Genomic DNA, 13,497 nt, shown 5'->3' with positions numbered 1-13,497 from the left:
GACAATATGGTTTTTGAAAGCTTTATGTGCTTTAACCTTGTCGTACCACAAATATGCATGCCACCCAAATACATTGTTAAAACCTTCAAGATCCAAAATGTCTGTATTCTTAAGAAGCAGCCAGTCTTTCAACCAGCAGAATGCTGCTGACTCATAATAAAGTTTAAAGTCTGGCAGGGCAAATTCACCCCTTTCCTTTATATCAGTTAATATCTTAAATTTTATTCTAGGCTTCTTGCCCTGCCAGACAAATTTAGAAATGTCTTTCTGCCACTTCTTGAAACAGTCCATCTTGTCCAAAATTTGCAATGTTTGAAACAAAAACAACATTCTAGGCAATACATTCATCTTTATAGCTGCAATTCGACCCAATAAGGAAAACTTCAAATTTGACCAAATTTCTAAATCTTTTTTCACTTCAGCCCAATATTTTTCATAATTATCTTTAAACAAATTCCCATTTTTAGCTGTCATATTAATCCCCAAGTACTTCACTTTCTTAACCACAGTCAGTCCTGTTTCATTCTGAAACTTCTCTCTTTCAATCGGTGTTAAGTTTTTCTCAAGAACCTTAGTTTTTAACTTGTTCAATTTAAACCCTGCAACCTGACCAAATTCTTGAATTAATTCTAAAACTCTTTTGGTACTAGATTCTGGCTCCTGTAATGTCAAAACTAGATCATCTGCAAATGCTCTCAATTTGAACTGTTTAGCTCCAACCTGTATGCCTTTAACCATCCGGTCCCTTCTAATCATATTCAGCAAAACCTCCAGGACCGATATAAAGAGCAGAGGGGAAATTGGGCATCCCTGTCGTGTCCCTTTTTCTATCTTAAATTGTTCCGTAACCACATTATTTACAATTAATTTGGCCGTTTGTTCTGAGTATATTGCACCTATACCATTCTCAAAACCATGGCCTACCCCCATACCCTGCAGGTTCTTTTTCATAAAACTCCAAGAAATATTGTCAAAGGCTTTCTCCGCGTCCACAAATATCACAACTGCCTTGGTATTTATGTTCACTTCTAGCTTTTCCAAAATATCAATTATATTCCTCAAGTTATCAGAAAGATGTCTTCCCGGAAGAAAGCCCGCTTGGTCCTTATGAATCTCCTCAATCAGTACTTTTTTCAGTCTCTTAGCCAAAATGTCAGCAAAGATTTTGTAATCCACATTTAATAGGGATATGGGACGGTAGTTCCTAAGTTGAGTCTTTTCAGTCTCTGTTTTTGGTATTAGTGTAATATAGGCCTCTTTCCACGATTCTGGTGCCCTTTTGCCCTCCAAGATTTCATTACAGACTTCCTTCAATGGTTGCAATAGCCACTCTTTCAAGAGTCTATAATAGCTGGAAGTCAACCCATCCGGTCCTGGAGACTTGCCTACTTGCATATTTTGAATGGCACCTTCTATCTCCTGGTCAGATATTTTACAGTTCAACATAAGTTTACTTTCTTGTGAAATTTTTTGTAATCCATTTATCTTATCGGGAACTACTTCTCCTTATCACTGAAAGCTCTTAGGCTGCAATTCTAAACACACTAACAACTGAACACAGCAGAAAGACGTCAACATCCAAAGGAGTGCACTGTTGTAAATCTGTTCTACAGTTTACTACTGATGCTTCAGAAGAAACATCTGATGCAGGCTGAAATTATAAATGAAGCAACACACAGTGCACACAATCCAGAAAAGCCCCCAATAAATAGGGACACACCCACCCCTATTTGTGCAATAGACTCCTGCTTGTGCAAACTTCCCCTTCTCCTCCTCCCCCTGCACCCCCCATGTACTTCTAAAATGGGGGATATACAGAGGGGAGGGAAGAAAGGAGAAGCCCCACTGCCTTTGCTAGTGCAACACTGGATCTTGCCCATAACATTTCAACCGACAACGAGGGTCAAACTACAGTGTCCAGCAGCCGCGCCGGGTATATGGGGCAAAAGGGGCCTAAACCCCCTCAATATTTTGAGGCAGGGGGTGCAGCCACCCTAATATTGAGGTGGCTACCATCCCCCACTGTCCCTGGGTATGTGCCAGTGTGGCAAGTGGGAGGCCGATTTTCGCCCTCCGTGCTGCCCTCTGCAATCGTCAGAGCATCCCGGTAGACACCCCTGCGTCCAAGCAGGTGTGGCCTGATGGGGGCGGGGTGTCACACATATGATGTCACACACACACGACAGTCCCACCAATTCGGTGTGCCTGGTGCCCAGAATTCTTTGAGGAAAAGAATGTGCTTCAAATGTATCGATGTGCACATAATAGATGACTATGAGCTGTGATGATTCTCTATCCTAAGGCTTGCAGTGTAATGGTATATTTTATCCTACGAACCTCCCTGAGACTGCAGGTATAGGGTGGTATGCAAAACAAACAAACACACAAACAAACAAATTAATAAAATGCCTACCTGAGAGTAAGTTCCATCAAATTTAATAGGACTTAGTCCTTAGTATACACATATATGTAGGGTTGTGATTATTTCAGTGGTGTTGAAGAAGATTGTTTCAGTGACAGAAAATATGACACATTTTATATTTGTATGCATTTACAGCTAAACATTTCATGAGTATCGATATATTTGTGTTATTTAACTGATCCTTGATCTAAAGGCCATTTCACATTTTACCTTATCTGACACAGAGATTGTCAGTATTGTGTTTAATGTATGAAGAGTGACACAAATGTCATTTTTTTGCATGAGGTACTGCTGCTGGGAAGCTGATATAAGAGTCCTTATGCAGAAAGACATTTTCTCAATCCATCACCTGTGACAAGGCTCCCCCTGTCAAAGTGAAGATGACTTGTGCCAGAAAGCAATATGTGAAGAAACCTATAGAATAGGTTTTTAAATACTTTTTTTAAAAAAAAATTAGCTCATGTTTGAGGCTGCTGGATGTAAAATATATAACACGGATTTAAATCGATTAAACGACATATTTGAAATTGAAAGACCTACATTGGCTCCTAGTATGTTTCCGAGCACAATTCAAAGTGTTGGTGCTGACCTTTGAAGCCCTAAATGGCCTTGGTCCAGTATACCTGAAGGAGCGTGTCCACCCCCATTGTTCTGTCCAGACACTGAGGTCCAGCTCCGAGGGCCTTCTGGCGGTTCCCTCACTGCAAGAAGCCAACTTACAGGGAACCAGGCAGAGGGCCTTCTCGGTAGTGGCACCTGTCCTGTGGAACACTCTCCCACCAGATGTCAAAGAGAAAAACAACAACCAGACTTTAGAAGACATCTGAAGGCAGCCCTGTTTAGGGAAGCTTTTAATGTTTAACAGACCACTGCATTTTAATATTTTGTTGGAAGCCGCCCAGAGTGGCGGGGGAAACCCAGCCAGATGGGCAGGGTATAAATAAATTATTATTACTATTATTATTATTATTATTATTATTATTATTATTATTATTATTATTATTATTATTATTTCACATCTAGCAAAGCTAAAATATCAGCACTGAAAAGCATAGTGAATATTGGTCATTCACAAATGCAGAAAGAGATCTCCAAATTCAAGAAATCTCATGATGAATTCTGTAAAACAGGAGATTTCTGTTTTGATTTGTTTTCTGCTGTGATGCATATTCTGGTGAACTCCAACCACAGGCAAACTCATCAAGTTCTTTAAGTTTTTAGAAAGAAAATGAAGACTATTTTATTCCCCAGGGAATTGAGCTGTTTGTGGGGGATGTTGGCTTCTGATATCACTGTCACTATTTTGATCTGGTCTTCTGCTGTTGTTAACATTGCAATCATATACATGCCTACCCAAGATGGGGCTTACTCCCAGGTAAGCAAGTACAAGATTGCAGCCAAAGTATTGCTGTTTTCATGTATTGAATGCATGTATTCGATCCTTCTCTCTCTCTTCTCCTCTCTTTCTCTATAGCTATAGAGATATATATAATATTTTTATATAGCCTTTTTATGCTAGTACTTACCAGTATGGAGTACTGAAACCCTTTTCTTTTCTTTTCTTTTCTTGGAGGGAGGGAGGGAGGGAGGGAGAGAGAGAGAGAGAGAGAGAGAGAGAGAGCTTATGAGATTTAAAATAGAGAGAGAGAAGTGTGTGTTTTTCGTGCTGTCATTTTTTGCATATAATGGTTCTGTTTGAGTTCATGTCTGGCTGTTGTAATAGCAACAATTATTCTGATCACAGATGGAAAACCATCCATCTTCCTTTGATTAAAAAGAAAACCTAGCTATTAACTTCTCAACAGAGTTATGAATGCCAATATATTTGCATTTTAGATGATCTGGGAAGGAGGTCCCCAGACATCGCTCTCTCAACATGCCAGGTGGCTCTGGAACACATGCCCTGCGAGGAAGGTAGCTGTGCAAGAGCTTCGGTAACTGTAAGGGCTGTGAATGACTTTGTTGAGGATGGAAACCTCACCAGCTATATCAGAGTGGAGCCTGTCCAAACGAGCGAGCCGCTTTGGCGGGATTATACACCAGTGGATGTCAAAGTAGGTTTAAACAAACAATGAATTTGAGAAGAGCATTCTAACCAAGGCATTGCTTTCCTATTTATTTTTGTATTTGTAATTCATTATTCTGTCCCAGAGAAAATCCCCATCTACTTTATGTGTACCCTTGTATCATGTTCTCCCCTCCAACCACCCCAAGTAATTTCACATTTGATAATCTGAATAAGGCCAGAAAACTGCAGCTAATCATGTCTCTCTAGTGAGTGTAACTTTTATATATTTTTATTTTCAAATACAGTACATGTTTGTCTCATTGTGTCCCATTTGGAGCTATAAAGTTATAAACACATTGCACCTAAAAATGTGTGTGAAGCAATCTTAAGTCTGCTTGAATGCAGACAAAGGCAATGATCGTAAACACATGTATTTGAAAGTAAGTCTCATTGCCTGATAGGATTTACATATGACTACCGTGTTTTTCGCTCCATAAGACGCACCTGACCATAAGACGCACCTAGTTTTTAGAGGGGGAATGCAAGGAAAAAAATATTCTTTAAAGGGAGTGCTGAGCAGAGCCTGTATGCATCCTAGGCTCTGGTCAGCGCTCCCTTTCAGAGCTTCCCGCCTGCATTCGCTCCATAAGACGCACACACATTTCCCCTTACTTTTTAGGAGGAAAAAGGTGAGTCTTATGGAGCAAAAAATACGGTAAATGCTTATGATCAGCAAGAAAGCTAAGATCGCACAACCATAATTGAAAGGAATCAATGGAATTACTGGGGTAAATCCTAATAAGTGTCTTGAGATTCTGTGTCAATATTTAACTCTGTGGTATCACTTTGTAGACATTGACACTGAATCTCAAATTTGTTGTTCTAATAAAAATATTTGTTTCATCTGCTAACAAGGTTCTGATATATAGTTGATTTGATTATGTTAAAAGCTTACAACAATGAAGCCAAGATCCGGGTCTAGTTAAAAATCTTCACTAAGTCATTTAAGAACTCTCAGATTAATGCAGAAACTAATGACTTATTAGTAAGCACATGCAGAAATGACATGGATCAGAAATAGATTGATTCATTGATCCCTACTTTGCTTTTCAGGATTCTAGATTTCACACACTTCCAGTTAAAAACTTTTTTATTATAAACTTTTTTTGGATGGGCAGGGAGAGACATGTTTTTTTGCTGATGTTTACCTAGAAGAAATAAATTATATAGCCTTTATATACTTGCTGGGTGCATATAAAATAAGTAATGATAATAAGTAAAACACAGGAAATACTGATCCTGTAACACACTTTAAAAGTCACATTTTGTTTCATTCACCCATAAAAGTCAAATGCAGCCCATAATGTTTTATGAGTAAAAAAATAAAATAAAAAATGGAGCTCTGCCTCAGAGACTGTATGCATTACACATCTCATTTTAACTAGGTCACAGTTCAAGACCTCCCCACAGAGAACTGCTACTCTTTGACTGATCCACACATCATCACATTTGATGGATGGTGAGTATTCTTTCATGAAGCTATTTGGCTTCACAATAATGATATGCTTTAGTATTCTGTTCAGCTATCTAGGATGCTATTTTATGAGTTTACAGTAAATGCTGTAGTGCAGAATCCAAGGGACGTTAAACACTCACATGAATAAAGTGCCTTCCAAGTTTCTAGCATTTGCTGTCACACCCAGAAAGACTCGTGAGACCAGAAAATAGGATGATAGTTATAGCTATTAAACTATAACAACAAACCAATTAACCAGATTAACTAAATTCCAATAGCTTCTGCAAATGAGGATTTAATTAAGGCTGTGTGTACGCTATACCTTTAAATCACATTTGAAGCATATTTTCCTCCTCAAAGAGCTATAGGTGGTGCGATTTCTTAAGAGCTGCTGGGAATTCCAACTCTGTGCAGGGTTAACTACAGTGCCCAGAATTCTTTGCTGGAAAGATTGTTCTTCAGATGTACTTTTAAAGGTATAGTGTGCACACTCCTGGACATATAAACTGGTTTTGTGTGCCCCCTCCACAAGAGGTCCGGAGGGTGGGAACATGAGAATTGGCCTTTTCTGTGGTGGCTTCCTATTTGTGGATGCTCTCCCCGGGAGACTTGCCTGGCACCTTCAATACATATATTTAGGTGCCAGGCAAAAGCTTTTCTCTATAACCAGGTATTTGGCCTTTAACTATCTGTGGCCTTTTGGAAGTAGGTAAGGTAAAGGTAAAGGGACCCCTGACGATTAAGTCCAGTTGCGGGCAACTCTGGGGTTGTGGCGCTCATCTCGCTTTACTGGCCGAGGGAGCCGACGTTTGTCTGCAGACAGCTTCCGGGTCATGTGGCCAGCATGACTAAGCCGCTTCTGGCGAACCAGAGCAGTGCATGGAAAGGCCGTTTGCCTTCACATCAGAGTGGTACCTATTTATCTACTTGCACCTCTTGAGTCATCTTTTAAGAAGGGATGAGGGTGGCAAATGCACCTTCATTGAAGTGTGGGAATGACATTATAGAAGCAGGACATTTTTTTTTTAATATATTCAAAGCAAAGGGATAAAATTTTATGAGAATTAAGCCTAATGTAAGTATGAACGATGGCTAGAATTTTATTCAATACATTTTGCTTGGCTCATAGCAAGTTTTGACCCTCTTTTCTCATTCCATCCCACAAGATGGCTGTTCATAGGATTATGCCATAACACTGAAATCTAGGAAACTGTGATCCTTAGCATGTTTGCTCCAAAATGTTCCATTAATTTCAATGAAATTTCCAAGTGATTGTTATTAGGTTAGACTGCCACAGGAATAAGAGCCTTCTGTGTCAGTTGCTTTTGAAAAGCATCTTGTTCAGCCATATGGAAAAAGCCAATCTTCTGTGAGCATTTTGCATGGAATCAACACTCATGTAACCACCTCAGCTTATGTCATCCATAGCTAAATGCAGTGTGTTGCAGCCACCATGTTGGCATGCGTTCCAGAGCAAGAACATCATCAGCTTCTCAGTGAACCGTAGTAGACTTGAGCTCATGCAACAGTGAAGAGTAAAACTGACAAATTGTTCCAGACGTGGCCATTTGCCAGCTGAGAATCCAGTTAGGAGTAAAACTTATGTTTACAGCCAAGATGTTCTAAAGGGGGGGAAATATGACTTCATTTTAATGTGATTCTGGCAGAGCCCTAATTTTTCATTTGAAGTGTTCACCTAGTCATAGTCAACCTTGTCGAAGTGGGTGATTAGTCACAGAAGATATTATTTGAGCGCTGGTTTTGCTTTGAAGAACATCATGCTGTAAAGCATCCAGTTACAACTAAAACATATTTATTAAGGCCCGGAGGCAGAGATATTTTCCTATTTACTTTTATCAAATGTTTATCCTCCTTATCCATGCCTGTTGCCATGGCAGCGGCTCTCAGGCAGCTATGAGCTCCTCACATGAATTCTTATGCACTCCCAGCTAATAACTCTGGTGGTATTAGTTTGCTTATGTTGATGAAAAAGTGTTTCTTCACCAAGAGTTTATTTTCTTTTCCCTCTGAGGCCAGCCACCAAACTGGTCTAATTAGGGAGCCTTGTTGGCTAGAGTAAAAATGAGCAGCTAACAAACTGTGAGTAAATCCTTCCTTTATGTTGTTCTCTTGATTGCTTAGGCGTTATGACAGCTACATGACTGGAACTTTTGTGCTGTACAGAAGCCTGAACCGAGTGTTTGAGGTGCATGTGCGTCAGTGGCATTGCAGCAACCGCCATCTTGCCTTTGCTTGTAACTGTGGTGTTGCCGCATGGGAAGATAATGATATCATCATCTTTGATATGTGCAATGGGCAGTTTCTGGAAACCAAACCTCAACTGGCAATTAAAAGCATCAAAGCCTCGTCACAACCAAATGTCAGAATCATGGAGTCCTATGGAGGGAGAAAAATTACTGTACGTATCTCAAATTTATTTGGGTTTTGGTTTTGATAATTACCAACGAGAGAGATTACTTTTGTAACAAAGCAGTGCGAAAGATCGAATATCCCTTGCTAAATTGAATGGCCAACCACTGGTGTGTATTAGGCTGTCCTAGCTGAGGTAAATTCCACTCAGTGTAAGGCTAAGAAGTGTCTTCCAATGGACAGAATACTGCCCATAAAACATCATAGCAGGAGTTCAAGCCCTGACTTAGCCACAAGCTCAATGGTGGCACTGAGCAAGTCACATTCTGTCTCATTACAAGTGGCTTGCCTTTTTTTACAGAGCGGTCACTATGGTCTTTGATAAAGCAAAGGATTTCTCTAACTTGGCTGATTTACTGATTACAGTAGGGTTTGTGTCCAGCCAAGCTAATGGAAAGAGTGACTAGATCCAAGTGAAGGGATTGGTGCCTGACCAATTATAGGTGAGCACAAGTAAGTTTTAAATCCATGTCAGACTAGGAAGAATCATTGATCCACGGCATTGCTGATGTGGAAGCCAACATCCTGCTATTCCCCCCACATTCATTCATTCATTCATTCATTATAAGACTATTTATACAGCACTAATTCAAAAGAAAAAATATATATAGTGGTGATGTACAACCAAAACCAAATAAAACCTTTTATATTTTATAGAATCATAAAATACAGAACCAAATGACCAACAGTAAATAGGATTAATTATCTAAGAACACTTAACAAAACAAAAAACTCTCACTGGGGACTGCTACCTGGTTCATAAATAACGCAGGTCACATAACACTGATCCTGAACACTGATCAAGGTGCTGGTGTTGACCTACAAAGCCCTAAATAGGTTGGGCTATGGGTATATAGAGGAACACTTCTCTCTATATCAGCTTGCCTATGCTGATGGGGGCAGGGCTTGTCTCAACATCCCAACAACAGGAGAAATATCCTGGGCAGTGATTAGTGATACAAGAGAGATAATTTTTAAGCCTAGGTTTCAGATGGGTTCCTTGCCAGTGCACATATAGAAATGGCTTAATTTTAGAAGGAGGAGGGTGCCACAAGACAACACTATCATAGGCATTGCCTCACAGTCTAAATGGCGTATCGTTGACATACTAATGCACTGAAGAAACTTTGGCTCCTAAGATGAAGAGGGCACTACCTTGAATCCCGGAAGAAAGGCAGGCTATAAAATGAAATACAAACCTAGAGAAACATGTGATAATATGGCTGTGTACACACCATACATTTAAAGCACATTAAAAAATTATGGGTATGGCAGTTTGCAATGGGTGCTGCGAATTGTCGCTCTGCAGTTCCTGGGATTCTTTGGGGTAATAATGTGCTTTAAGTGTGTGGTGTGTGCGCATCTTACAACTGTGAGGAATTTCCATCAGGCTTAAGTCCTCACATGATCAAAACTAACTCACTGTTTTCAGAATAAAAAGCTGGCCCATTTCCCACCTTGATCTGAATAAGATTTTCCCCACTTTCAAAGGAACAACCTAAGCCATTTCTATAATGAGACAACTGTTCTGTTCAGTTTAAAATACAATCATTTCCTGTGTGAATTGGTCTTACAAGGAATATTCTAAAAGTATATATATATATGGTACCTCGATTTAAGAACAGCCCTGTTTAAGAACTATTCGGTTTACGAACTCCGCAAAACCAGAAGTAGTATCCTGGTTTGCGAACTTTACCTCGGTCTAAGAAAAGAATCCAAACGGTGGAAGGGCACTGGTGGCGGGAGGCCTCATTAGGGAAAGTGCACCTCGTTTTAAGAACAGTTTTGGTTTAAGAACGGACTTCCAGAATGGATTAAGTTCATAAACTGGGGTACCACTGTACTTCTCCCTCTATCAGCATCAAGAAAAAGAGATCCTAATGGTAAATACAATTTTGAACAATCATGTTCAGTATAAACAAGAGAGCAAGCATATGAAGGTCTACTCAGACGTAAGTACCCTGAGTTCAGTGGAGCTTACTTCCACGTAAGTGTGCACAGGATTGTAACCTGAAAGTGGCATGCAGGTTACCTGGGAGTAAGACTTCTTGAACTCAATGGAGCTTTCTTCTGAGATATATTGCACTGTGGATTACTGATGCCAATAGCAGGTCTCAACTTATTTTTTATTGTGCGTATGACATGTTATTGTGTGTGCATGTCTCTGCTTTGATGCTTAATTGATGGGGTGGTAGGGGCAGAGGCAGCCTGCCCCCAGCTTTTTATATGGATCCTCTTAGCTGCTGCTTAAAGGTTACATCGCGAAAGATTTAGCCAAAAATGTGGGAGGGGGACTCAGTTTGCATGTCTTGTAGCTTTCATTAAGGCTTCTCCCAAAATTCAAGCACTGGCAGGTGCACACACACACACACACACACACACACTTGCTGATGGAGTTCATATTCACCAGATTTGCTCCTTCTCCAGATCTCATTCCCTTCAGGAGCATTTGTTCGAGCTGATGTGAGCGACTGGGGAATGAGTTTGACAGTAAGGGCACCAAGCATTGATTTTAATAGCACCAGAGGTTTATGTGGCACCTTTGACAGAAACAGTCAGAATGACTTCCATGGGCCTGATGGGAGCCCTTTACTTTCTCGCCAGAATAACACATCTGAGGAGGACTTCATAAAAGCTTGGAGGTAAGGAAAGGAGATTTTCAATGGTAAGGGATGCGCCGAAAAATGAATCGCCATTATAAGAGCGTTCTATACAAGCTGTTCAAAAAGTGTTCGTTTAATGATCCGGCACAGAGCTGCAGTGACAAAAGAAAATGCACTGGCCTTCAAGACCCCTCAAATAATACACATTTTCAGCTAACGTTAGAGAGAAGTTTCATATTCACAAATGACGTCACATTGCCAACTGCCCTGAGATCCTTCTGAGCTGTTACAAAGGACAGTTCCCAGCCATCCAGGAAAATGTAAAATAGGGACAGAAGGCAGAAATCGAAGGCTTTGATATTTCCTCTGTTCTTTAATTTCTGAACGCTGATGCCAAGTACATGGCTGTGGAATTCAAAGACAGATTTTGACAAGATGTGGCAAAGTGTGTAGCATGAAATGTTAATATTTAAGAAGCCTATTCTGTTAAATAAATAGGACGTATAAAAACCATCTGATATGGCTGTTCAAATGCCAGCTGGAGGACTGAGTATAGGTACCTTCCATTTCAGAGAACTTCCAAAAGTGGAATCCAAACACCTCCATTCTTCTTCTAAAGCAAGTGTGGGGCATCTTTAACCCTCCTGATGTCACTGAACTATAATTCCAAGCAGCCCCAGCATGTATGGTCTGGGAGTTGTAGTTCAGCAACAACTAGAGGGCCAGAGGTTTCCCACACATCTTCTGAAGCATCTTTAGCTGTGACCAAGCACTTGGGAAGTACTAAAGCTCCACAGTCCAATATAATGCAGAAAGAATGTGACTATTAAGGTGAACACATGCATCAACTTGCAGAAGCAATTCTGGCTTCTGCAGTCAGGAGTTTTAATGGAGCAGAATTGTTTCTTTCTGCTCTCCTCCGAAATGCTGCAGAATTCAGCACCCCTACAGAATCATTTCTATGGTGGAATAGTGGACCTCTGCCCCTTACCGCCACTATGTGCCTTTCACAATGTGTGACCTACGGGTTTTACAGTTATATGACAAGGCTCAGAACATAAATCATTACCTGCCCTCCTTTTTCTGAGTGCAGCAAGTAATGACTTGCTCTCATCATGTTTTCAGACCTCTGTGCAAAGCCTTCACATCACACATTGTGGGAGGTGTGTGGTGGACAGGAGCAGCACACACTCAGTCATTTAAGCTTTGAGCCAAAGTCTTCATGAACCAACCTGTACCTTGTCCTTCAATATCAACACTCCCTCACTAGGACTGATTTGTACAACATGGATTTGCAGCTCATGCCAGGCCATCCTAGGTTCAACTTTCCTTAGGGCACTTTCTACAACCTGAACCTATTATGGAGGGGTTCACAGCATCAGCACCCCAAAAAGGGTCTTGTTTTCCACATAGCCACAACCTTGGATAAAAATAGAAATCCAACATTGCTCTCAAATGTTGCTCTAGTTCTCTCTCCAGCTTGCTGCTTTCCTTCCAGATCGCGTTACTGCTCCAAAAATGTCTACTCTAAACTCTGGCTTTATCTATTGAAGGAGGGCCCCCCAACCCATTCGCTGTCTCACACTGAGCCCCTTAATCCCCCTTAATGGCTCATCACCCAGGCTTTCACCTTCATAGCTTGGATATTCTAGGAATTAGAAGCCTTGATTAAATTATAGCACTTGCTGGATTAAAAGGGTCTGGAACACAGCTTCAGACCCTAAAGTCATATTTAGTAGCCCAGGACACACTGTTTGTGGATGTTGTTAATTTAGGGATTTATGTTGTATTCAATATAGGTTTTACATCTGAAATACAGGTGTGGGAAATGAAACAGACGATTTAGGTGTCATTTGTGAAAATCACTGAGAAAACACTGCAATGTTGTTCATATAAATAATGAAGCTCTCCAGATTTTCAAAACTGCTAGCATGTTTATGAAATCAGGTAGAAGTCATGGAGATGGAAGCTAGTAAAGCCTTTTCAATTAGCTGCCTTCAAGCACTTGGAACTTCAGCACCTCCAATCACCAGGGACCAGTTGGAGAGTTCGCCTATGGTAGTTCTGTTCTCTTATTCCCACAGCCATTGTTCGTTGCAGCTGTAAAACTGAAGGTGTCCCATAGCTGTTTAAAGCACTACATACTCCCTGCAAAAATAAAAAAGAGTTTAGAGTTGCAATCGTATCAACACTTAACTAGGAGTAAGACCCATCAAACTCACTCTGCTAGCACTGTTAAAAGTTCTAAACTCCTTTTTAACCTGCAATTCAGGATATTGCTTAATGATTCTAAGGAAGTTGACCGTAGACCATGAAAACCTATAAATGTACGTGTGCTCTAATAAATGAGTCTTTAAGGTGCCACAAGACTTGCCTTTTCTTATCATAGTTATTTTTGCTTTTAAGCAGGTATACATACTTAAATCCCGAAAGTCAGATTGGAGTGATACAACCACATTATTGCATTTCACTCCAAGTAAAAATGTTATTATTAATATTTTTCCTGCTCAGTTTCTTC

The 13,497-nt window shown here is 40.3% G+C and overlaps 1 protein-coding gene across 1 annotated transcript in view; it reads left to right on the top strand.

Annotated features, from left to right (window-relative positions):
- Window positions 1-13,497, top strand: part of LOC128422168 (von Willebrand factor D and EGF domain-containing protein-like) — a 205,846-nt gene that overhangs the window by 69,310 nt on the left and 123,039 nt on the right. Inside the window, exons 8-11 of the mRNA XM_053405830.1 lie at window positions 4,259-4,476; window positions 5,876-5,949; window positions 8,089-8,365; window positions 10,804-11,018. Coding sequence (XP_053261805.1) covers window positions 4,259-4,476; window positions 5,876-5,949; window positions 8,089-8,365; window positions 10,804-11,018 — 784 coding nt within the window. The remainder of the gene's footprint in view (window positions 1-4,258; window positions 4,477-5,875; window positions 5,950-8,088; window positions 8,366-10,803; window positions 11,019-13,497) is intronic.

This window comes from Podarcis raffonei, chromosome 1, assembly GCF_027172205.1.
Source record: "Podarcis raffonei isolate rPodRaf1 chromosome 1, rPodRaf1.pri, whole genome shotgun sequence".
NCBI classification, from domain to species: domain Eukaryota; kingdom Metazoa; phylum Chordata; class Lepidosauria; order Squamata; family Lacertidae; genus Podarcis; species Podarcis raffonei.
The sequence above is the reverse complement of the archived record's forward strand: the minus strand, read 5'-3'. Positions and strand labels throughout refer to the sequence as shown.